Below are 21,922 nucleotides of genomic sequence, written 5' to 3'. Positions count from 1 at the left end.
GCAGTTACCACACTTTATTGTGTTACTATTTATTGATGTCAACATTTCTGCTTTAAGAACATGAATTATATTAGACAATAATGAGGGAAATATTGAAATGGCAGCAGATGAATAAATTCTCCAAAGTGGCCGATCTAATAAGTGACACCATCATCATAACAAGGTGACTTTTGATGTGCTGACGCTCACAGATCTCAGGCTTGCTGTCAGGGGAGGATTTCTTGATCCGTTTTGGCTGCGATGTGCCAGCTTGGAGACGAGCCTGAGGCAGACTGCTTAGGTTTCCCTGGCAGTTTTGTGATCTGTTCTTTTTATTTAAAACCTGGACAAAAACAAATACAGTTCAAAATAAAATCCAGTACTCATAACAAGTCATGAGTATATCGAGGGGGAGAGCTTAGGTTTAGTAGTTTGGAGACAAAGTTAGAGAAGAAAGACAGATGGTTTGGACATGTGCAGAAAGAAAATTGGATATACTGAAAAAAGGATGTTGAATAGAAGGGAAAAGAAGAACACCACAGAGGATGTTCATGTATAGAGTGAAGGAGGACATGCAGAGGGTTGGTGTGATAGAGGATGCTAGAGATGCTAGAGATAGGGTGAAATGGAGACAGATAATCTGCTGTGGTGACCCCTAAAGGGAGCAGCTGAAAAAAGAAAACGACTTAAACTTCGTTATACCTTAGTTATACCTGACTACTACCATGTTGAACCCCCCTTTTTTGCCAACAGAACTGCCTTAAGTCTTCATTGCATGGATTTAACAAGGTGCTAGGAGCATATTTGGTCCATGTTAACATGATAGCATCACACAGAACATGGTGCATTATCCTGCTGCAAATAGCCATCAGAAAATGCGGGTACACTGTAGTCATAAAGGGATGGACACAGTTAGCAACAATATTCAGACAGGCTGTGGCATTTTAATGATAGTTGGTACAAAGAGGCCCAAAGTGTGCCAAGATTTTTTTTCCTTTTGTTGATGCAAAATCCTGACCCTACCAAGTGAATGTAACAATATAAATTGACTGATTTTGCATGTTTTCTTTTTTTTAGATAAATTATTGTCAAATTTCGGTGACTGTGCAATTTGTAGCCTCAGTTTCCTGTTCTTAGCAGACACGAGTGGCACAGGATGTGGTTTTCTTTAGCCCATCTGCCTCAAGGCTTATCGTTTTCAGAGGCTCTTCTGCATACCTTGGTGGTAACAAGCAGATTTTCGAGTCACTGTTACCTTCCTGTCAGCTTGAGGCAGTCTGGCTTGTTCCTTGAGCTTTAGCATCAACAACTGCCGCTCAGGTTTTATCACTATTCTCTGTAAACCTTAAAGATTGCATATCCCAGCAGACCAGCAGTTTCTAAAATACTCAGACCACCCACGTTCCCAAATCTGATGCTCAGTTTGAACATCTACAGGTTTTCCTGCCCATGAGCTGCTGCCATCATGACTGGCTGATCATATATTTGCATTAATGAGCAGCTGAGCAGTGTAGCTGACAAAGTGTTCGGTGAGTGATCATGTTAGTGTCTTACCTCTGGACTGTTGTTTCTAGTGTGTTTTCAGGAACTGCTCTATCTGGGATCCTTTGGTCCTGTTAGCGTACGAGTTGAAGACTTGCCGGCATGAAAAATTCACCTTCTCACATATTCGGACGTGCTTCTCTAATCTTTCACTCGCAAACTTTCTGTTGCAGACTTTGCAAGGAAAAAGCTGGAGGCTGACTTCTGTGCTCTCCATGAGCACGAGCTCTCCCTGTTGTGGTCCACTCCATTGTGAAGGTCTAGATGGAAGAGTCGAATCCCAGAGCTGATTTCCTCCTGCCCCTCTGTGGTTTCCTGTATAAGGAGTTTTCTGCAGATTCACCTGAGGCACATCACTGTACTTTATTTTTTCTATTTCTCCACCAGTACCACAATCTGTCCCATCTCCTCGTTTTCCTCTGGTATGCTCTTTCACATTGTGCCATCTTGATTTGTTCAGTTCTCCACTCACTTCTTGTTTGCTGGATATGACCTTATAAGTGCCTTTATTTCCTTTCCTGTTAGGCTGAATAGTTTCTGAATCGTCCTGCTGTTCTTCCTTTGTAGTCCTCATTCTGTCCTCAGTCCTCTGATCTTGTTTGAGCCTAACTTGCTTAAAATCATCATACCTTCTGTCCTCCATCACTTTATCTGTGCCTCGTGCTAGCTCTCTAAACTGGAGCTCAGACATTCTGGTATTAGTTTGAGCTTCTCGCACCTGAGCTCGTCCTCTGTTGTGTCCCTCCTCCCTACTCGTTTTCTCATTACCTCCAGCATAGTCAGCGCTGGCCCTCTGGAGCTTTTGTCTTATTTTTAATTCAACTTTCAAGAGCTTCTCCTGCAGCATGAGCTGTTTTGCATGGATTGCTTTGGTCATCTGCAGCTCTTCACTGGACAGTCTGTCTGACAGTGAGGCTACGGTGGTCTCTGTGATGTCATGTGAATGATGCTCCTGGGGTAACAAAGGGGCTACTGGTTGAGTAGAAACTGTGATGTTTTCAAAATCATCCAAATCGAGTGAAACCTGAGGCCTGCTAGGTCTTCTATGGCTCACAGGCTTGTTTGGAAATGGATGATTTACTGCATCTGCTTTCCTATTAGGCACGCCACATCTTTCCCCTGCAAAGTTGTGGTGCCCCTGAGGAGTGTCTCTTCTTCTATGTGTGTTCATGACTTCATCTGTTGTTACAGATCATAAGCTGTTGTTCCACAGATTCAAAGATACCTGAATCCACTATATGGGGTCCTTTTATTGTATAATTTCTGTGCAAAAAGCAAGCAGAAAAGGGAAAGGGTAAGGCTTGTACAATATCACTGCCCCAATTCCAAAAAAGTTGATGTATAAAAGCTTATTTAAAAACAGGATGTAGTAATTATCTGAAAATCTCATAAACCCACATTTTAGTCACAACAGATCATAGAAAGCATATGACATGTTTGAACTGAGATAATGTTATCAAATAGCAGTTTTACTGTTTCATAAAAAAATATTTTCGCATTTCTGAAAAAGTTGGGATGAGGCAACAAAAAGTCGGAAAAGTAAGTAAAAAAGAAATTCTTGAAAAACATTTTTTAGTTCATTAGATTTATCTGCAAAAGCTCAGTAACACCACTGGGTATAAAAAGATTTTAGAGAGGCAGGCTTTCTCAGAAGTAGCGGTGGGCAGAGGTTCACCAATCTGGAAAGAAACTGTGTCTGCATTTGAAACCTTTCAATATCATATCATATACAGTACATATTATCATCAAAAGATGCAGAGAATTTGGGGGAAATCTGGGGAAAAAATAGAGGGACCATTACGCTTGTTATCAATTCCAAATTTTAAAAGCTTTCAGCTCTGAGGGCGTGGGGGTACATTTATGCCTATGCAATTGGCAGCTTGCACATTTGAAAAGGCTCCATGCTCAACCCTGAAAGGTACATACAGGCTTTATAGCAATGTATGCTTCTCCATGTGGTTCTTTTGGAAGGAAGGCCTTGCATATTTCCAAAAGATGATGCTAAACCACATACTGCATCTAGTACAGCAGTACTGCATCCACGAGCTGCCAAACTGGTCTGCCTGCAGCTTGGACCTTTCACCAAATGAAATCTTAAACGAGTGAAGAATGGGATGACGGCCAGCCTCTCCCAAAATTTCAGCAGCTCTAAAGAAATGTTTCTGCCATCACCTTTATTAAATGTTTCTTTTAGTCTAGGACTAGGTTTAATCCATGCTTGTAAAACAGGCTATAAATGCAGGGGGGGAAAAACTCAAGTACAAAGGTAATTAACGCACTGCTTTAAAAATATCTGTGTTACAGTTCAGTTTATCAACAGATATTTAGGCTTAATTTGGCGCATGGTGAGATGGTCAAATGCTTCAGAAAGAGACAAGCATGTTTATTTATTTATTTTTATTAAAGTGTTTTTAACGGCACAAGATAGGTTTTGTTAACTTTTTAACAACAAAGACCATAAATGTGCGCTCGACTAATAATTCAAAAAATACCGATATGTTCATGTCTTTGTCTGCAATAACATTTATTAGATAAAAAATAGAATCCAGTTTCAGAAAACTCTCATAAATATAATCTGCTATCTACTTACCAGCATACCGATGTATATTTTCCTTAAAAATCCTGTCCTTCCAGCGTTTACATTTGTTGCCTAGATACAAAGCTTCTCGGTTGTTTTCTGATTGGTCCGGTAAACAAACACCACTTCCTGTAATCCTCTGTTCCAGCCCAGTAGGTGGCGATAATGCAATTAGGAACTCAAAGAAGAAGAGGAAGAAGAAGTGGCGTCTCGTATGTTTTGAATTTGCTGTAATTCGGAACTGGGTCGGTGTTTCACGGCTTCTGGATAAAATTCAGGTAAATTAAATGATAGCGAGTTTTTGCGCAGTAAAGTAGCAGTAATACTAAGCTAGGTGCGCTATGTATTATTTATGTTGGCATAGCTTCAGTCACCTGTGATTACAAATCACCTTTAAGCATTAAAGGACTGCCTTTTTTTTCTTTTTTTTTTAAGATCCGTTATGGCCGATGAAGACCTAATTTCAGTGGATTATGAGATTTTTGGCAGAGTGCAAGGTGTATTTTTTCGGAAATACACGCAGGTGAGTTTGACATTGTCCCTGTATTCCTATGATTACCATTTTCTTACTATTATGACATCTCTTTTGCCCTCCACGATCTCAATAATAATAATAATAATCCCTTTTGCTTTTTTTTTTTCTTTCAGGCAGAAGGGAAGAAACTTGGCCTTGTTGGCTGGGTCCAAAACACACCAGCAGGAACAGTGCAAGGGCAGCTACAAGGCCCACGCAAAAAGGTGAAGGAAATGCAAGAATGGCTGAGATCCACTGGGAGCCCCAAGTCACAAATAACCAAGGCAGAGTTCAAGAATGAGAAAGAAGTTGACAGCCTAGAACATTCATCTTTCAACGTAGTAAAATAACTGTGCCTTTAATATTAACTTATGCAGATGTTTTATTTATTTAGTCTTTTTTGTTTTTACTGGTTGGAATTTAACATTTAAACTGAATGGGAGGAAGAGGTGTACTGCATTCGTTTGATCTCCTAAATGTTCACGGAATATGTAACAACATTAATAAATGGGAACTTCCTTCATTGGGACTCACATTGTCTGATTTTATTGCAATAACAGCAGTGAAGGAATATTCAACTCAGTCAGCTTTAACATGCCTGGTTGTGAAGGACCTATACTCTGCATTTAAAGTGGTTAGCGGAGGTGGCTACATTGTTCAAATTTTTTTTTATTGTTTAGAAGCCTTTAACAAAATTATATTTGTTCTCATGGTCATGCAAACAGGCACATGTGTGTGCTTGCCTGTTTTCAAAAGAAAGCTGTAATAATAACACCTTTTCAGGGTTCATCAAAAGCTCTTAAAGACTTTACGCATAAGGTAACATAAACTATTTTGCTAAATTATCAAGATACTGATACAAGCTCAGTTATTCCAAGGACAAACACCCTGATATTGTTGGGTCTTCTGGTTTAAGATAACAGGTAAACGCCACACATGCCAATAAAGTGGGTAGGTCAGCAAATAATTTGACTTCATGTTGGTATGAAAAACACAGGTGTATCTGATGTGTCTGTGCAGACTTACTGGCACACTTGTACACAAACGGGGCATTTAAAGTTATTAATAAAATGTGTTTTTCCACTGTAACTTGATGTATCGAGACATGTTAGGATGATGTTGCAGGCCTGGCCACTCTTGAGTTTGCTTGAGTTTTATCCATATCGAGGTATACAGTGGGCAAGCTAACTGAGGGAGATGTGACTGAAATTGTTTTGTTGACTTCTTAACTGCAGAAAGGAAAACTGACTGGGTGTATAAGCACATTGAACAGCACACTCCGTACAGGAGGTGGCGGTATGCAGTAAAAGCAGGCTAACTTACGAAAGAAGATGTCTGGTAAACATGGCACATTCAAGTCAACGCGGTGATCGAAATTTTCCAGTAAAGCTCCGAATTCCCAGCTACAAAGACGCAAGTGTAAGCAATCGAAAGGGGTGACTATGACAAACTGTAGACATTAATATTAGCATTGTATATAGCTGAAGTCATTAAGTCATACGCATAGAAGTTTCCGAGTCGACGCGAACGCAGCAGTAAATTCAACCACACCAGAAGGTGGCAGTATTATAATATTAGCCAGTTTTAAGCGGTTTTGGCCTGTGTTTTTGTTTCACGTTGACTGTACACAACAGCTGAGGTATTTGAGGGCATGGTTTTATTATGCTAAATATTTTATCATATTTAATGAAATATGAAAGAGGTTTTACTTCAAAATGTCAAAAAGTCCCCTTTGGAATTAGCTAGCATTAACTACTTAGCAACGGTTAACTAACTTCTTACTTTGCGGTCGCCGGTACAGGTGATAGACCACAGATACAAAGAGAACTGAATTTAATTCCCATTATGATTAAGTGTTTACCCAAAGAGGTTCAGGGGAAGCTTCGCTCCGGTGTCGCTATCCCCTCGCTTCAGCAGTGTGTGGAGGAGCTGATTTTAAACAGCATCGATGCCGGGGCGACCTGTGTGGGAGTCCGAATGGACATGGAGGCATTTAAAATTCAGGTGATCGATAACGGTGCTGGGATGAGCGCCGAGGACATGGCCTGTGTTGGGAATAGATACCACACAAGTAAATGCACTTCTGTGGCGGACCTGGACAACCTCAGGTGGTATGGTTTCAGAGGGGAAGCCTTGGCGAGTTTAGTTTCTTTAGCCACACTTGTTGAAATCTCCTCCCGGACCAGATCATCTGTAAAAACACACGTTAAAATATTCAAGGAGGGGAAGGGCTTGGAGGTCTTTGAAGCAGAGGCTGCTCGACCCTCAGCGGGCACAACTGTCATCATTTGTAACTTCTTCCACAACATGCCTGTCCGAAGGAAGAGGGTTGATGCCGTCCTGGAGGGTGAGAGGATCAGGCACAGAGTGGAAGCTATTTCCCTGATGCACCCCTCTGTTTCCTTCACCCTGAAGAATGACTGCACAGGAGCCATGATGGTGCAGCTCCCGAAAGCAAGAAACACTTATCACAGGTTTGTTCAGATACATAATCTCGGGCGAGCAGAGAAGCTGGGAGAAATCAGCCACACATACAAACAGTTTGAAGTGATGGGTTACATTGGCAGAGAGGGCCACTACAACAACAGCTTACAGTTCCTGTATGTGAATGAAAGACTGCTGTTGAAAACACGTATTCACAAGCTGCTGAATGTTCTCCTGCGCCGACTGACCAGTTCGAACCAGAAGAATGACAGTCCGGATGGGCAGTCTGTCATCAGAAGTCCAAAGCACAAGCGAAGCCAAGATCTGTATGGAGTGTATATCATCAATATTAAATGCTCTTACTCGGAGTATGACATTTCCCTCGAGCCTGCCAAAACTCTAATAGAGTTCAAAGACTGGGATGGCATTTTGCTCTGTGTTGAAGAAGCAGTGAAAGCTTTCCTGAGGAGGGATAACTTGGTGGCTGTCATTACTCAAGACGACTTGGACTATGCATCTCCAAGAGTGTTTGGAACTGGCAAAACAGAACCAGAAGAGAACGGTGACAAAGGTGGCCAAACAGCTACCACTATTTCTACAATGGACTGTAGCGTTGGCACGAGACTGGCATCTGAATCTGTTCATCGTAATCACACAGGTGACAGTGTTTCTAAAGATGGTGTTTGCCTGGAGGCTAGATCGGATAAAAGTGAACAACCAGGCCAGCAAAAGATAAGTACAAATGAGTTGCAAAATGTACACAGTGAAAAATGTTTAAACAATGCATGTAGCGATGAGCTGATGTCTGATCTGGCTACAGTGGAACCTTTATCTTATAAAATTAATAAAGAAGTGGAGCCCGCATATAGTGAAGCTGGGGAAGGTTCTAATATTTTGCATATTTCAAGAGAGCTACTTTTAAAAGAAGGAGATGACAGCTTCATTCAACAAGCCCAGCCTGCTTTAAACTACACTGAGAGAATAGTACCTGACTGTCAGGATACAAGCTGCCATGCACAGACTTTAGTAAGTAAGAGAAAGATCAGATTGTCTGATCAATATATTCAAGAGCGTCTGCAGAGTTGGGACCTTTTGCAAAACAATAGGCCAGTATTTCAGGAGGAAAGTTTAACAGTAAAATCTGAAGAAAAAGCTTCTGTTGCGAAACGCAAAATCTCACTAGACACAAGCAGATCTTCTCAGAAACAATACAGAGACTCTTCCTCTGTTGTCCCCTCAAAGATTTCCAAGATAATTTCATGCCATAAATTGTCTGGATCTCTTGACAAGTTTCGACGAACGTGTGTTAAATCTGGTGAACTCGAATCACAGTTACCCAAGGCTCATTTGAAGAACGACACTCCTCAGACAGACCGCGTTGTTTTGAATACATCAATTTTCCAGGAAGTTCAACAAGAAGATGAGATGCAGGACAAAGATGAGGCAAAGAACAGCCTCCAAAGCCCGCCAACTCTCTCTATTTTCACTAAGATAAAACCAGAATCAGCACAGAACCAAGGTAAAAAATCTTTGGCAGCTAAACTCCGTCATTTGAAACAACATGGGACAGATGATTCAGAGGTATCATTGGATTTTTCCAGAAGCATCTCAAAGGATACTATCTGTGTCAGTACTGGAATTGACGGTAACCAAGATAGCAATGAGATTCCCTGTGACCCTGAGTTCAATATGAGGCCAGCCTCAGGTTGCATTTTAAACCCTGAACTTGCTATGAATGAAGAGGCTATCACATCGAGCGACTGGCTCCAGCAGTACGACGCATCTGTCGGAAAGACGGTTTATGTGAACAGAGTGACCGGGCTCAGCAAATATGAGGACCCAGCTATGGAGGAAACTCAAGTGCGCTGCACGTCTGATGTCACCAATATAGCAGTTAGTGTCATTTCTGAAATGGGTAAGTTAGCACACAAAATTGCACATATGCACATTAATACAGATAATTTGTTTACTGTTTTAATGCATGCCGTCATGTCCATGTAGGGATGGAATACAGGTGTTACCCATTTCAGGTGGATCTAGTGTTGCCATTCCTGCCTAAATCCAGACCAGAAAGGGTGATTAGATCAGGGCCTGATTGTAGAGGTACCTCACAGATTTATAAGCGTGTAGACTGTAAGGTCATGACCTCAGATAATGTACAAAATGCAGTTGATAATTTGCAGCCTTTTATTATCTCGTCTTTACAGGTGATGTTGGTGAAAGCTCAAACTCGCTTTTTTCATTGTACTCAAAATGGAATAATCCCGTGTTTGTCCGCCCTCCAATGGTAATGAAAACACATTTTTACTTTGTATTAACTCGATTTAGTAATGACTCGAACTGATTGGTTCATAGCAAAACACAAAGTCAGATTTCACTTCGGTGGTTTTGTTTTTGATACTACATCATCCCTCCACAGGTCGGTGTGGATATTTCCAGTGGACAAGCTGACGGACTGGCCGTAAAGATCCACAACGTCCTTTTTCCATACCGCTTCTCTAAGTCCATGATTCACTCCATGAAGGCAAATTAATCTCTCAGCTGTTACCACTTTTTATTAGCAGTTTTACAAATTTCAGTAAAACGCTGTCATAAAGCTGTGATGCAATTCTCCTATAGGTTATTCATCAGGTGGATAAAAAGTTTCTTGCGTGCCTTATTAGTACTAAGGATGACGAGCTGGTGGAACACACTGAAACTAAAGGTGAAGTTAGAAACATTAAATCTTTGTCATTTATTGTTTTCTTGAGACATGTTTATTTATTTATTTATTTGTACATTTTCAATTACAAAACAGGAAACCTGTTGGTGCTGGTAGATCAACATGCTGCACATGAAAGAGTGCGACTTGAAAATTTAATTGCAGGTAAAAAAAAGAAGAAGAAGTGAACAGTAGTTTAGTTTTGTTATTGAAACACTGATAATGCTGTTAATAGGTGCTTATTGTAATTCTGCAGTCATAGCTGTTTGTGCTGTCACAGATTCATATGCAGATGACCCAGATGTCCCAGGAGAGAGATGCCTGTGTACTTCAACCATTTTGCCACCTCTTGGGATCAGTCTAACAGAAGAGGAGATAAGGCTGCTTAGGTATGGAAATCTATTGGGTGTATTGGGCAACAAGCAAAGAGGGAAAGCCTGCAAAGACAGAATACATATAGTAAATATCTTCCAACACCCCTCATTTCTTCATATTTTGTTAGGAAAATGGGAAATGGGTGCAGTTGTTTATTGAAAATGTTCATGGAAATGGAGTATATGAGGCAAAAACAGAGTTTGTAAAGTTGTGATAATATTTGGTGACCACTTTTATCCTTAAGAATGGCCTGAAGTCTTTTAAGCAAGCTTTTCTTTCTTTAAGTAGTCTTCAGGAAGGATTTTCCAGACTTATTGAAGGACGTTCTTTGGATGTTGGCTGCCTTTTGTTCTGTTCTCTGTCAAGATGGTCCCACACTGCTTCAGTAATGTTGTAGTCCTCTAGGGAGGCCGGTCCATGAATGATAGTGTTCCAGCATATATTTTTTTTCTATCCAGGCATGTTTTTACTGTATTGGCAGTGTGTTTGGAGTCATTGTCATTCTGAAAAACAAAGTGCCTAGAGATACAATTTAATAAATGGTCAAGTATACTACTTTATTGTATTTTTTGCACCACATGCTTAAGCTTTGTAGACTAGCAGTAGTACATAGAGTTTGTGTTCAGATGTTATTTAGTTAGTACTCATAGACTGTTCTTGTATTTTCCTACAGGTCCTGTCAGCCACATCTAAGGAGTTTGGGCCTGGAAGTTCATTTTTCACGGGCAGCAGATCTAAAAGTGTTTGTCGGGAAAGTGCCATTGTGTTTTATGGAAAAAGAGAGTAATGAGCTGAGGCGAGGAAGACCATCTGTTATAAAGCCAATTGCTGAGGTAAAACTGTTTACTGTTTCACTGTTTTTGCTAAGTGAGGCTTTTACAAAGCTGTTCTCTGATATGTACCGCTTAATTTTATCTGACAGGAGTATCTTCAAGAGCAGATTGAGGTAAGCTAGTTTTTTTTCTGTTTTCCTATGTACTAAAGTTCTGTGATGCACAATGGTATGTACTATTTGCTTTGGAGTAATATATTTGGTTTGGTTTGGTCTTTTTTCATTCCCCAGCTACTCCGCTCAACAGGTAGAGTGAGAGGAACTTTGCCTCTCACTGTTCTGAAAGTGCTCGCCTCACTGGCATGCCACGGTAAAGACAATCAGCTTCTCTCAGGCCTTGAATATATTTTTTCTGTGATTCTGAGCCTGAAATCTTTATGCTTGTTATTTTTATACATGCTTGCATTGAACAGGTGCCATCAAATTCAACGACACCCTAAGTAGAGATGAATGCCACAGCTTGGTGGCATCCTTGTCTGCCTGCCAGCTGCCCTTCCAGTGTGCTCATGGCCGTCCATCTATTGTTCCCCTCGTAGACGTCCTTCATTTGGACAAAGACCACACGGTACCAGAACACATTGCACATTTGAACTCTGGACTAAAAGTCAGATTCAAGGAAATGTCCAGTGCAATATTGTGATGATGACTAAGTATTGTTGTCCTTGCAGGAAGTCCAGAAACCCAATCTCCGAAAGTTGAGAAGAATGTATAAAGCATGGAAGCTATATGGGAATGCTTAAGGGTGTGTATTTTGTTTTTAAATGTGTTGTTTTGTTTCTAAGAAGAAAAAAAAAAGATTCATAACTTATTAAATGGTTCAGATATTCCTGTTTCTTTGCCCAAATTCTATGGCTCAAGCTTTTTTCTTGTAATCTAAAGCAACAGAAAGTCATAGTAAGATATATACAGCACTGTGAAAGCCTGTTTGCCCTCTTACACACTACTTAGTTTTTTGCATATTTATCACACTTAATGTTTCAGATCATCAAACTAATTTTAATATTAGACAAAGATAATCCAACTAAATATAAAATGCTGTTTTCAATTAATTACTTTATATGTTGAGGGGGGGGGGGAAGCTATCCAAACCTCTCTGGCCACATATAAAAAGGACTGTAAGTATAACGTATGTAACATGATTTGAGTAACAGTAAGTTTTGTTAGCTGTAGTAGTTTGGATTTTATCGTGTGGCGCTCATAATGTTATAAATGTCAGTGCTATGAAAATCCTTCACATCTTTGCTTCCACATGCGCATCATGTTCAGTTTAACAACTTTATTCTGGGAGTTTTCAGTTCCCACAAACATTTTTTGCCTATTATGTTACTTCACAAAAAAATTGCTGATAGCTCATTGAGATATGATTTATTTAAAATAATAGATATTACTATAAGAAATTCTTATAATTAATTCTTTTTGGCAGACTCAACAAGGTGCTGGAAACATTCAAGATTGTTGACCATAGTGATATGATAGCATTACACAGGTCATTTGAGTATGGGGACACGAGTGTCATGTTCAAGAAACCAGTTTGATATGATTTAAGCTTTGTGACATGGTGCATTAACGTGCTTGAATCAGCCACCAGGAGATGGTGCACTGTGGTCATAAAGGGATGATCATAATCAGTAACCGTACTCTGGTAGGCTGTGCCATTTAAATAATTCCCAGTTGGAGCAAAGGGGTACAAAGTGAATTAATAATAATTGGAGAGCTATGTTTAATTGTCTTAAAATGTATAGCAGCTTTTGGGTGTCTTTGCAGGCCTCCGCGCCTTGCAGCAGCACATTCTTGCAGACATGTTCTAGAGTTGGGCGGCAGAGAGACTTGAAGCGAGAGCGCTGTCGGGTACAGTAGGCGCACAGCATCGACGCAGCGCTGCTCCTTTGTTGTGATTGGAGTATTGAGCAGCTGTGTTGCAGACCCCTTCTTCCCCCACAGTTCCGGGTCATGCCACGTGACTTGCCCGCCCCCACATGTCCCTCCCAAGTAAACAATTCAGCATCATTTCATTATGTCTGTGAACAATCCCTGATTCTTATCATCGGTGGGGAAAAAAGCCTGAGCTCGACAACAGATGCCTGTCACACAGCTAAAACCTCCCAGCATAGTCCGCATTTTATCAATGTGAAATGGCGAATGGAGATGAGATGGGTTTTTGGATTCGGATAAATTATGGAGCTAAATATAAATGCGAGCTGCAGTGTGTATTTTAAAATGGTCGAGCAAAACATGTCCACTTGACCTTGGAATCAAATGAGGTTTTATTGAAGAGGAGCCGTTTCCACCACGGCTCTATTTAACCTTTGACTAAATTGATACAGCACGGCGTTAAGTTTTTATCGCCCAGGAAATGGTTACATAGGCATATTTATAAATAGACTCGCGTTTTTCATCCCATATTGCATTAATAAGAGGCCGATAGCCATTTTTGTGAATGGGAGAGAGAGAGGGAGGGGAGGGGGGGGTCTGGTCATCTTGCGGTGCCTAACTGGCGTAAATAAAAACAAACCAAAAGGGATAAAGTGTCAGATATCGCTCATGGAGTGCATATAATGGTGGATAAATGTCAACAGGATGGCCTTTTACTCCAAAATATGCCTATGTGGCTGTCAGTCTGACCCCCCTCCGCGGATGGTACAGTCTTGGTTCATTCATAAAATTCTAGCAGAGCATAAAAGGAGGGGCTTGCATTCTAGTCGTCCAGTTACCAGGTAGACTATACCTGGAGAAAAGACCCGAGCTGCTCTTCCCCAGCGGAAGGCCACAGTCATATTTGTCATTAATCAGGACTCGTGCGTGTGCGTGTGTGTGATTTTGTTTTTCTTTCTTTCTTTTTTTTCTTTTTTTTTCTCCTCGTGATGTATCAAAACAACCTGACGCCTGACATGGATTCAGTCTCCCCCACCTGCCGGGCAGAGTCTCCTGTCGGGACACTCTGCCAGAAGACGCCAGAGGAGGCGAGCTCTCCAGCGTCCTCCACAGAGAGCAATGCAAAGGTATGAATGGCTTTGTTGATCATTTATTTAACACGCTACCCAGGAGGCACCCCGTTTAAAACAGATTAAAGATCACCATTTCTCTCTCTCTCTCTCTCTCTCTCTCTCTCTCTCTCTCTCTCTCTCTCTCTCTCTCTCTTCTTTTTTTAAAGTGAGCCACAGACTGGATGCTCAAATGCTTTCATCTCTGTGGTGGGGGGGAGGGGGAACTGATTGATAAGATTTAAATTAACTGGATGCGGTTAATTTTAAAGCATCATATTTATATATACATATATGCCTATAAGACGTGAGACATCGGAAATCTGTGCATGTGGAAATGTGACAAAATAGCCCTGTAGGTCGGTTGTTATGATTCCGACGTCCTGGGACCAAAATGCAAGCGTGTCGATGCAGCGGTTCATTGAGAAAAATAAATCCATTCAGGAGACTCCACAGCATCTCTGCGTCAGTGTTGACGTCAGAAACAATGATAAAGTCAAATATTGATCTGGGAGAAGGCTATTTCTGGTCGGGTATATTTCAAGAAGAGACACCACATGCAGGGTGTCCTCTGTTTTAGACTATAAACAAATGATTAAGAGGCTTTTATTGATTTTCAGCATCACAATCAGAGCCACGTGAAACCTCTGGTATAAATGAATAAATGTAACTGTAGTCCTCATTGTCAGTACTATCTCTGCTTTTTCAGGAGGTCTGCCAAGACATGAGCACTGAAGACACTCCATTTGTTCCAACGGTTACAGCAATTTCCTCTACCCCAGATTTCCAGTGGATGGTCCAGCCTACGATTATTACATCTGTCTCCCCGTCTCTGGGTAGCAAGCAAGCCAATGAACCGCGAAGCCCTCACCAGGCAACACCCAAAGCGGGCGGGAGTAAGGGAAAAAATGCTGCCAGAAAGGGGAAAACAGAGCAGGTAGGTTAGCTCCGATGAAGTCTACCTGCTATTGGACAGAACAGTCAATAGTGTCAATTTGCATATGCCAATCTGAATTCCTTGTGTGCAGCCGAGCTATTGTGCATGCTCCTCTGGTGCCGTGTGCGGGCTGTGTGCCTTCCTTAGGCAGTCAATTTATATTCAGGTCACAGCAAGTCTGCAACAATAGTCTATTTTTAGACGCATTGCAGTGAAACATGCTTTTGCCACTCTTCAGAGGGCGAACTGGGAGCGGGTGTTGTGGATTAGGGGAAGAAATGGCTGGATTCTTCGTGGTAATGACTGAATTATTTCCCTTACATCCCAGCTGTCTCCTGAGGAGGAGGAGAAGAAGAGGATAAGAAGGGAGAGGAATAAAATGGCTGCAGCAAAGTGTCGCAACAGAAGGAGGGAGCTCACAGATACACTGCAAGCTGTAAGTAAACAGTGATTAATTTGCTCAGCTGTCATTTACACCTACTGCGGTGTGTTTTGCTTTTTGTTTGTTTGTTTGATTTTCCACATGGATGATTTTTTGGTGTCGATCTGTTTAAAGGAGACAGACAAGCTGGAGGAGGAAAAGGCTGCCCTGGAGACCGAAATAGCCAACCTAATCAAAGAGAAAGAACGGCTCGAATTTATTCTTGCTACACATAAGCCGGTGTGCCAGGTGTCAGAAGAGCTTGAATCCATTTTCCAAGAGTCCACAGGGTCTCCAGGCCTACCGCCCAGTCCAGACGAGGACAGGCTTCCAGAGGATGGCACGCAAGAAGCTCCATCACTCCAAGACATGGACGACCCCAGCGATCCGTCCACAGCCATCTCTGGGAACTCGAATATTTTGCTGTGTGCAAGTGCTGAAATCAACATCTGTGATCTCGAGCCCTCCCTGGACCTTAAGGAGGGGCTACTGGACAATATTTTACCCACGCTGGAGGAGAAGACTCCCATGGAGACAGCTCGATCCGTGCCAGACATAGATCTGAGTAGCTCTCTCGGGGTCTCGGACTGGGAGACTCTGTATAAGTCGGTTTCCAGCGACCTGGAGCCTCTCAGCACTCCCGTGGTCACCTCCACCCCTACCTGCAGCAGCTACCTGTCTGTGTTCACATTTGCGTGCCCTGAGCTGGACTCTCTCACAGAGGGACTAGACAGCCACAAAGGTGGAGGAAGCAAGGGCGATTCTGTCGACATCCTCAACTCTCCGACTCTCCTAGCCTTATAAAATGCAAAGAGGCGCTGATCTGTTTGATCTCTTTCTGGTCTCTCTGTTTGCAGGTTCCCGACGTTGAAATGATATGAACAACGTATGCTGTAATGCTTCAAGGAACACATTCATGAAAAGTCTTGTACATGACTAAGCAAACATATAAACTCTCTTCAGATACATAGTCAACAGAGTGATGTAGCTAAAAGCATGGCTTTTAATTTAACCGGAAGGACTGAAGTAAGTTTTGATTTTAAACGCATGCTGAAAAATTCCAAATAATTTTCAAAGCTCATATCTGATCTGTTACTAGATCTAAGCTGTAACGTGGAATTTAATGTAACAGTATGGTTTTGTGTTTTTTGGTGTCAGTAGTGTACTGATTGATGTAAATGTCTTTACATATCCATCTAAGTACCTGCGTACCTCATCAAGTGTGGTTTGACCTCATTGTTAAAATGTTGAAAGTTTTCCATGAAAACATTCAGTGCTATATACTATTATATATATAGATATATATATCTTATCAAGATGTAACTTATGATTTATTTTTTTACCTTTCAGACTTTGACTTATTTGTTTAAATTTAAAAACAAACAAACAAGTAAAATGGGCATATATTGCTTAACTATGCTGCTGAATAACTACAATAAATCTGCGTTCACAGTGGTGCTCGGTGCTGATCACTTTGTGGACTTTGAATTATGAGGGGGTTTTTCCTCCAAAGAAACTTAAAGTAAAATTCCTTTAAAATATTTCAAATACAAATATTTTTATTTTATTTGTAGTACCCTTTAGATATTTGCTGTTGAAGAAGCGGAGGTGGGAGTTCACTGTAGATCAGTGGCCGTACTGTTTTTCCAGCGCAGGCCTGCATCTGAGTCGTATTATTGTGGTTGCAGCGGCAGCAGCAGTATGCAGCCTCCCTGTTTCTTTATGGGAGGAGCGGTGCGACTTCCCCACTTCTGCCCCCACTATGTAGGCTACTTTTTTTTTCTAACATCCCTGCTTACGTTTGACTGGCATAGCCTAATTTCCGCATTCCCAAATCCTCCCAGATTGGGATCACGTTTAAAATCGGGCTGATGCAACGATTTCCACTTTTTAAAATATACTCTCGACCCTCGGCTGACCAGAAGAAAGGACATTTGTTGCACCTGGGATCAAAGTCAGGTCGGTATACAAAACTTCAGAAGTCGAGAGTTGCATATTTAATTTATTTATTTATTTTTGGTACATGCTGAATAGCTTATTGGCGCGCCACACATAGGTCATAACGAGCATAGTTTGCGAAGAGGCAGCGGGCAGGTCTGATGTTTTCGATTATACGGTGCGATCGATGCATTCTCTGAATTTCTCTGTCAAAGCAAACCTGACATCTTTAGTGATCGTGCTGCAGAAAGGTCATTTTCTTTTGTTTGCATGCTCCCTTTTCATGAATCACGGCGTGCACAATTCAGAACAAAATGTTCTTGTTTTGTCTAGTCCGCCGTTTACATTAGTGCCTCGCACTGATTCTCAAAATACGGGTTATCCGAGCGGCTGTGGACGGAAAGCTGTAACATTTTATCACTGCAGGTCTCTGATGGAAACACAAAGTTACGTAAGATGGGCTTAATGCCGCACTGTAGAAAAAAAAACTTCCGCTTTCAAGTTGACCAATTCAGCTACACCACTATATAACTGGTCAAGCGATTACATTATTAAACGGCTCTAAATGTGCTTTCATGCATAGCCTGGGGGTTTCAGCATTGTAAACAAATAGTCTGGTGATAATAAACCATGACCAAGCGAGTTGTTTCTATGGGACATTCAGGATTAGCCATTAATAAAGTGACTATTAGTAGAGAAAGTTTAAAACCACCTTCGGGGCCCCTGCATCAACATTCAGATGGCAGTCACTGGCTCATAATGTGTGTTTGGGGTTTTATTTTGAGGATAGAAAAAATGATAAGCAAAAGTTACATTTGGCTTTAAGTGTTTTTGCTTTCATTTCAAGCTAAACTGCTCACACATTATTTCTCCGTTTTATCATGGCTGTTATGCTTTAATTGCAAGCAGAGTTTTTTTTTTTTTTTATGGCCTCTCTACTTCCTCTTGGTCTTTATAACCTGAACTTTGAGGAAGTTGCAAAACTAAAAGTTATTCCCATGTGAGATTATTATGTAGCCTGTGAGTTCATGTTCTGAGGAGAGCCACTGCGATTTGACCCCCCTCTTTAATAAACATTAGTCTACACAAAGAACACAAAGCCAGATTGCTGTTTCTTGTGGTTATATATTTTAATTAGAATTTGCCTTGGTTGTTTTTGTGATGTGGGATAAAGGTACATCAGAAGTTTTTTGGGGGGATTTCATGTGACTTGGACATCCGCTGAGCTGCTGTAGTAACTTCCTGTATGTTGGGTGGCTCTCACCGTCTTTGTATATGCTGAAGTGTCCTTGTCTACATATTTGCCTGTGCAAAACTGTGGTAATGTGTTCACACAGTTAACTTTGTTTTTCAGCTAAAGAAAGCAAACTATTTTCTTAAACGTTACTGCATTATGCTATATTTTGGCTGCATAATTTCACGTCTTTATCCTCAATTTTGGCTCTCCCCCTCGATATGTCTCATATTCAGGAAATCACAGTCACCCTGTAACTATTTCTTGGCAACTGCTACCTTTAGCGCCCCTTGGAATAAAGTAGAATTTGTTTGAGTCTAGTCTTTGCAGTGTTGTTCACCTCTCTTTTTGGCCTTGTAGCATTAGATGATGTACTTTCTTGCCATGATCCCTGAAGTTTTAGAAATTGGTTTTTAGAAAATATTGCAAAATTGAATAAAAACAACATCAGTCCACCTTTTGCAAATGATTCATTGAAGCCCTCTAACAGATGGTACATAATGCACTTATATTTGTTATCAACTCATAAATGTAAAGCATTCCTGTAATGTATTCAGTTTTTTATGTGTTTTCCTTAATCTGACTTGGTTTGTTGTCTGAGTATATCTCCCGTTTTCTCCCTCTCCCGCCTAGCTGTGGTCACGACCGAGTCTGACACGATGCCAGGACAAATCCCAGATCCCTCTGTCACAGCAGGCTCCCTGCCCAGCCTGGGCCCACTGGCTGGGATCACAGCCACCACGCTGACTGACAAGCTCAAATTTGGCGACCTCCAGGAGTTTGGGACAATGCTATCACCTCTGCATTTCCTGGATAGTCTGGGGAAGAGGCCTCTAATAATCAAAACTGAGGTATAGGACACACTAAGCAGTTGATAACCGTTATCCTTTAAACTAAGGCCACGTTTTAAGTTTTTACTCAGCTTACATGTTCTTTTTAAACGTTCATTTCTAAAAAGTGGCTCCAAGGTGTGCTTTTAATGTATCTGCTGTTAAAAAAAGGCATGGAAATTGTCTGCTAACTGTGTTTAAAATCTCGCTTCTGTATCCTAAAGAAATATGTTTGCTGTTTATATTTTATTCAACAGGACCATCTAGTGGACACAAAGGGACATGTAGTTTATAGAGCAGGTAGATTAGTAATAGTGGCAGAAGTACAGGTAGTTTTTTTAATGCTGTCCCAAAGTAGTGTTTACAAATAGAGTTAAAAACAACAACACCCTACATATATAAAACAATGAGAAGAAATGGCTTTTTATATGAACTTTCCCGCTGTGTCAGATGTCCGTGAGAAATCACGTCCTCCATACACTTGCACAGGTTTTCTTGGGGAGATTTGACTTCTCCTGCCTTAAAAAAAAACACGTCGGGTTCATCAATTACCTGGCGTTCAAGGATGCTTAGGCATGCCAGACTGTGCCAGGTTAAAAAATGCTTTTTTTCTATTTTTATGCATACCATGACTGAAACAGAAGGACTTGCACGCTAATGTAGAGGGAAAAACAAACCAAAAGGTCTTTAGTTTGGGGAAATGTCACTTTGACTTGTTTACAGTGATAGCAAAGAAGAACCCAGTAGGTTAAATACTAATATTAACACATACACATTCCCATCCTTACTCTGTTCATGGACTGCCTGCTATTGTATGGCAGATTAATTGTGCCTGAAGGTGTGTTTAAAACTCTTGTGCCTGTCTCTAGAGAGACGAGGAGGAAGAGAGGAGAAAACGAAGGCGGGAGAAAAACAAAGTGGCTGCAGCTCGCTGTCGAAACAAAAAGAAGGAGAGGACAGATTATCTACAAAAGGTGAGGCACATCTAAGGAGCCTCCTTTGCATGATTGCACACTCTCACATACTCAACTTGTGTCTCACTCTTTCCACAATTATTACTTTGTCTTCCTTCCAATCCCATGGCAGGAGTCGGAAAGGCTAGAGATGTTAAATTCCGACCTTAAAGCCCAGATCGAGGAGCTGAAGCTTGAACGACAGCAGCTGATCCTCATGCTCAACCGCCACCGCCCCACGTGTATTGTCAGGACAGACAGTGTCAAAACTCCGGAGGGTGAGGTGAGCCCCCTGCTGCAGCAGCTGGAGGCCAAGTGAAGGTTGTAGTGCGAGTTCCTACAGTTTACGATTGGGAAGAAGCAACAAACTAGCAGCACTTACGTTTGGGGCCTCGGTCGTGGAGGAGAACCAGCCACTGAGCGCTACACCACAAAATGTGGATCCACTGTGCTTAGACACTGTTTTGGCAGTTAAATCAATCTTCTTTCATAGTCTTTTTTTGTTTTGTTTTTGTTTTTTATTGTTCCTTCTTGCTTTTTCATTTATTCTTCATTTTCGTCTTCACAGGTCCAGCCACAATTAGTGTGAAAGTAAAGAAAAAAACACAGCACAACTTTTGGTAGAATTACAAGCCACACACGAGGCATTACTTTGATATATTTCCAGTAATTACACCTGTGTTTTAATGCTTTTTGTTTTGTTTTTTTGTAGTTAACCCTAAAACAGAACTGCATTCGATCAGTCAGCTGCACAGATGATTATTTGTTGCTGTGTGGGATGAAACTAAGTCACTGTTTCCATGCAGGGCAGAGGCGATACCCCAAAGAGACAGTGTTTGTAAGTTATCAGGCTACAAATAGACATCTTTGCAGCATGATGTGACCTTGACTGTCCTTCAATTGTTAAAATACATGCAGGGAATTGTAGAAATATCATTGAAATCTGTGGGGAAATAGTTATATATGTATAAAAAAATAACTACTGGAATACATTAACCATCACATACAGATGATTTTTTTATTTCTGTATAAACCCACAGTCAAAGAAGCCTTTGTATTGCATAAATAACCTCAAGCATTTTTCATTTGTTGGCACAGCAGCTGAACATTTTTTCTTTATTCCATTGTTTTTTGGCGCAGGCGTCATGTATGCACATACATATATATATATACAAGTGTTTACATTGTACTTTATTTTCTGTTACCATATTGTTACTAGCAATTATGTTTATGTTTTTATTCTTTTGTATATGGTGTTATATAAGCATATAAGCTATCACAAAATCCCATTTTGTATTTCCTTAAGAAATAAATGTCTAGTTTCTTTTTTTAAAATTATTGAATAATATTTTTTTAAGTCTTGCAAAATGGAAGACGTTTTATAATAATATTTTGTGCACAAAAAAAAAAAAGTTTCAGGAGCAAAGTTTCTGGTAAACCCTGACATCTTGTGGTGAGCTGCAGCACAGCTCATTAACCTTCCTGCTTTATTAAGTGTGCCTATGCCAAGAGGCACACTTAAATATCTTTAAACTACTTAAAATGTATTAACTATAATATATTGCTCCATACCTCTCCACCTTTTTTAGTCATGATGGATTCTTTGTAGGTCCAGTAGTAACTAATGTGCAATAATAATAAAATACTACTTTAGATTAAATGTGGACCATCGTTTGGTTTAGA

At 40.8% G+C, this 21,922-nt stretch overlaps 5 protein-coding genes across 8 annotated transcripts; 4 read left to right on the top strand and 1 right to left on the bottom strand.

Moving 5' to 3' along the window:
* Positions 1 to 49: 49 nt before the first annotated feature.
* On the bottom strand, positions 50 to 4,199 carry LOC309695292 (uncharacterized protein). Its single transcript, XM_082515819.1, has 3 exons — positions 4,112 to 4,199; positions 1,534 to 2,784; positions 50 to 322 (listed from the first exon to the last, which is right to left on the bottom strand). The coding sequence occupies exon 2, from the start codon at positions 2,690 to 2,692 to the stop codon at positions 1,550 to 1,552; it is 1,143 nt and encodes a 380-aa protein (XP_082371945.1). The 5' UTR covers positions 2,693 to 2,784; positions 4,112 to 4,199; the 3' UTR covers positions 50 to 322; positions 1,534 to 1,549.
* A 70-nt stretch (positions 4,200 to 4,269) lies between these two features.
* On the top strand, positions 4,270 to 5,136 carry acyp1 (acylphosphatase 1, erythrocyte (common) type). The gene is made up of 3 exons (XM_082515821.1): positions 4,270 to 4,377; positions 4,535 to 4,622; positions 4,748 to 5,136. The coding sequence occupies exons 2-3, from the start codon at positions 4,542 to 4,544 to the stop codon at positions 4,961 to 4,963; spliced, it is 297 nt and encodes a 98-aa protein (XP_082371947.1). The 5' UTR covers positions 4,270 to 4,377; positions 4,535 to 4,541; the 3' UTR covers positions 4,964 to 5,136.
* Positions 5,137 to 5,928: 792 nt separating this feature from the next.
* mlh3 (mutL homolog 3 (E. coli)) lies at positions 5,929 to 11,789 on the top strand. Of its 3 annotated transcripts, none has more exons than XM_082515399.1 (12): positions 5,930 to 8,952; positions 9,039 to 9,140; positions 9,245 to 9,324; positions 9,457 to 9,561; positions 9,657 to 9,741; positions 9,835 to 9,903; positions 10,019 to 10,127; positions 10,787 to 10,946; positions 11,036 to 11,059; positions 11,177 to 11,255; positions 11,359 to 11,510; positions 11,614 to 11,789. In XM_082515399.1, exons 1-12 carry the CDS (start codon positions 6,459 to 6,461, stop codon positions 11,683 to 11,685), a joined length of 3,531 nt encoding a protein of 1,176 aa, XP_082371525.1. In that variant the 5' UTR covers positions 5,930 to 6,458; the 3' UTR covers positions 11,686 to 11,789. The 3 variants fall into 3 exon arrangements, with proteins under 3 accessions (XP_082371526.1, XP_082371525.1, XP_082371524.1); XM_082515398.1 differs by having other exon boundaries at positions 9,221 to 9,324; XM_082515400.1 differs by lacking the exon at positions 9,039 to 9,140 and having other exon boundaries at positions 5,929 to 8,952.
* A 100-nt stretch (positions 11,790 to 11,889) lies between these two features.
* On the top strand, positions 11,890 to 16,978 carry fosaa (v-fos FBJ murine osteosarcoma viral oncogene homolog Aa). The gene is made up of 4 exons (XM_082515401.1): positions 11,890 to 13,944; positions 14,636 to 14,863; positions 15,192 to 15,299; positions 15,420 to 16,978. The coding sequence occupies exons 1-4, from the start codon at positions 13,807 to 13,809 to the stop codon at positions 16,086 to 16,088; spliced, it is 1,143 nt and encodes a 380-aa protein (XP_082371527.1). The 5' UTR covers positions 11,890 to 13,806; the 3' UTR covers positions 16,089 to 16,978.
* A 66-nt stretch (positions 16,979 to 17,044) lies between these two features.
* LOC309695039 (jun dimerization protein 2-like) lies at positions 17,045 to 21,826 on the top strand. Of its 2 annotated transcripts, none has more exons than XM_082515404.1 (4): positions 17,045 to 17,243; positions 19,090 to 19,307; positions 20,156 to 20,260; positions 20,373 to 21,824. In XM_082515404.1, the coding sequence occupies exons 1-4, from the start codon at positions 17,156 to 17,158 to the stop codon at positions 20,556 to 20,558; spliced, it is 597 nt and encodes a 198-aa protein (XP_082371530.1). In that variant the 5' UTR covers positions 17,045 to 17,155; the 3' UTR covers positions 20,559 to 21,824. The 2 variants fall into 2 exon arrangements, with proteins under 2 accessions (XP_082371530.1, XP_082371531.1); XM_082515405.1 differs by lacking the exon at positions 17,045 to 17,243 and adding an exon at positions 17,378 to 17,473 and having other exon boundaries at positions 20,373 to 21,826.
* Positions 21,827 to 21,922: the final 96 nt, after the last annotated feature.

This window comes from Aulonocara stuartgranti (assembly GCF_965226115.1).
Source record: "Aulonocara stuartgranti genome assembly, chromosome: 19".
NCBI classification, from domain to species: Eukaryota; Metazoa; Chordata; class Actinopteri; order Cichliformes; family Cichlidae; genus Aulonocara; species Aulonocara stuartgranti.
The sequence above is the reverse complement of the archived record's forward strand: the minus strand, read 5'-3'. Positions and strand labels throughout refer to the sequence as shown.

Excerpts from the sequence above, each read along its gene's own strand:
- LOC309695292 (XM_082515819.1), bottom strand. The coding sequence starts at position 2,692 with ATGAACACACATAGAAGAAGAGACACTCCTCAGGGGCACCACAACTTT.
- acyp1 (XM_082515821.1), top strand. The coding sequence starts at position 4,542 with ATGGCCGATGAAGACCTAATTTCAGTGGATTATGAGATTTTTGGCAGA. Across the intron at positions 4,623-4,747 it reads TTTTTCGGAAATACACGCAG|GCAGAAGGGAAGAAACTTGG; the intron begins GTGAGTTTGACA and ends TTTTTCTTTCAG.
- mlh3 (XM_082515398.1), top strand. The coding sequence starts at position 6,459 with ATGATTAAGTGTTTACCCAAAGAGGTTCAGGGGAAGCTTCGCTCCGGT. Across the intron at positions 9,325-9,456 it reads TGTTTGTCCGCCCTCCAATG|GTCGGTGTGGATATTTCCAG; the intron begins GTAATGAAAACA and ends ATCCCTCCACAG. Across the intron at positions 10,947-11,035 it reads TTATAAAGCCAATTGCTGAG|GAGTATCTTCAAGAGCAGAT; the intron begins GTAAAACTGTTT and ends TTTATCTGACAG.
- fosaa (XM_082515401.1), top strand. The coding sequence starts at position 13,807 with ATGTATCAAAACAACCTGACGCCTGACATGGATTCAGTCTCCCCCACC. Across the intron at positions 13,945-14,635 it reads CCACAGAGAGCAATGCAAAG|GAGGTCTGCCAAGACATGAG; the intron begins GTATGAATGGCT and ends CTGCTTTTTCAG. Across the intron at positions 15,300-15,419 it reads TCACAGATACACTGCAAGCT|GAGACAGACAAGCTGGAGGA; the intron begins GTAAGTAAACAG and ends ATCTGTTTAAAG.
- LOC309695039 (XM_082515404.1), top strand. The coding sequence starts at position 17,156 with ATGCAACGATTTCCACTTTTTAAAATATACTCTCGACCCTCGGCTGAC. Across the intron at positions 17,244-19,089 it reads GCACCTGGGATCAAAGTCAG|CTGTGGTCACGACCGAGTCT; the intron begins GTCGGTATACAA and ends TCTCCCGCCTAG. Across the intron at positions 20,261-20,372 it reads GGACAGATTATCTACAAAAG|GAGTCGGAAAGGCTAGAGAT; the intron begins GTGAGGCACATC and ends ATCCCATGGCAG.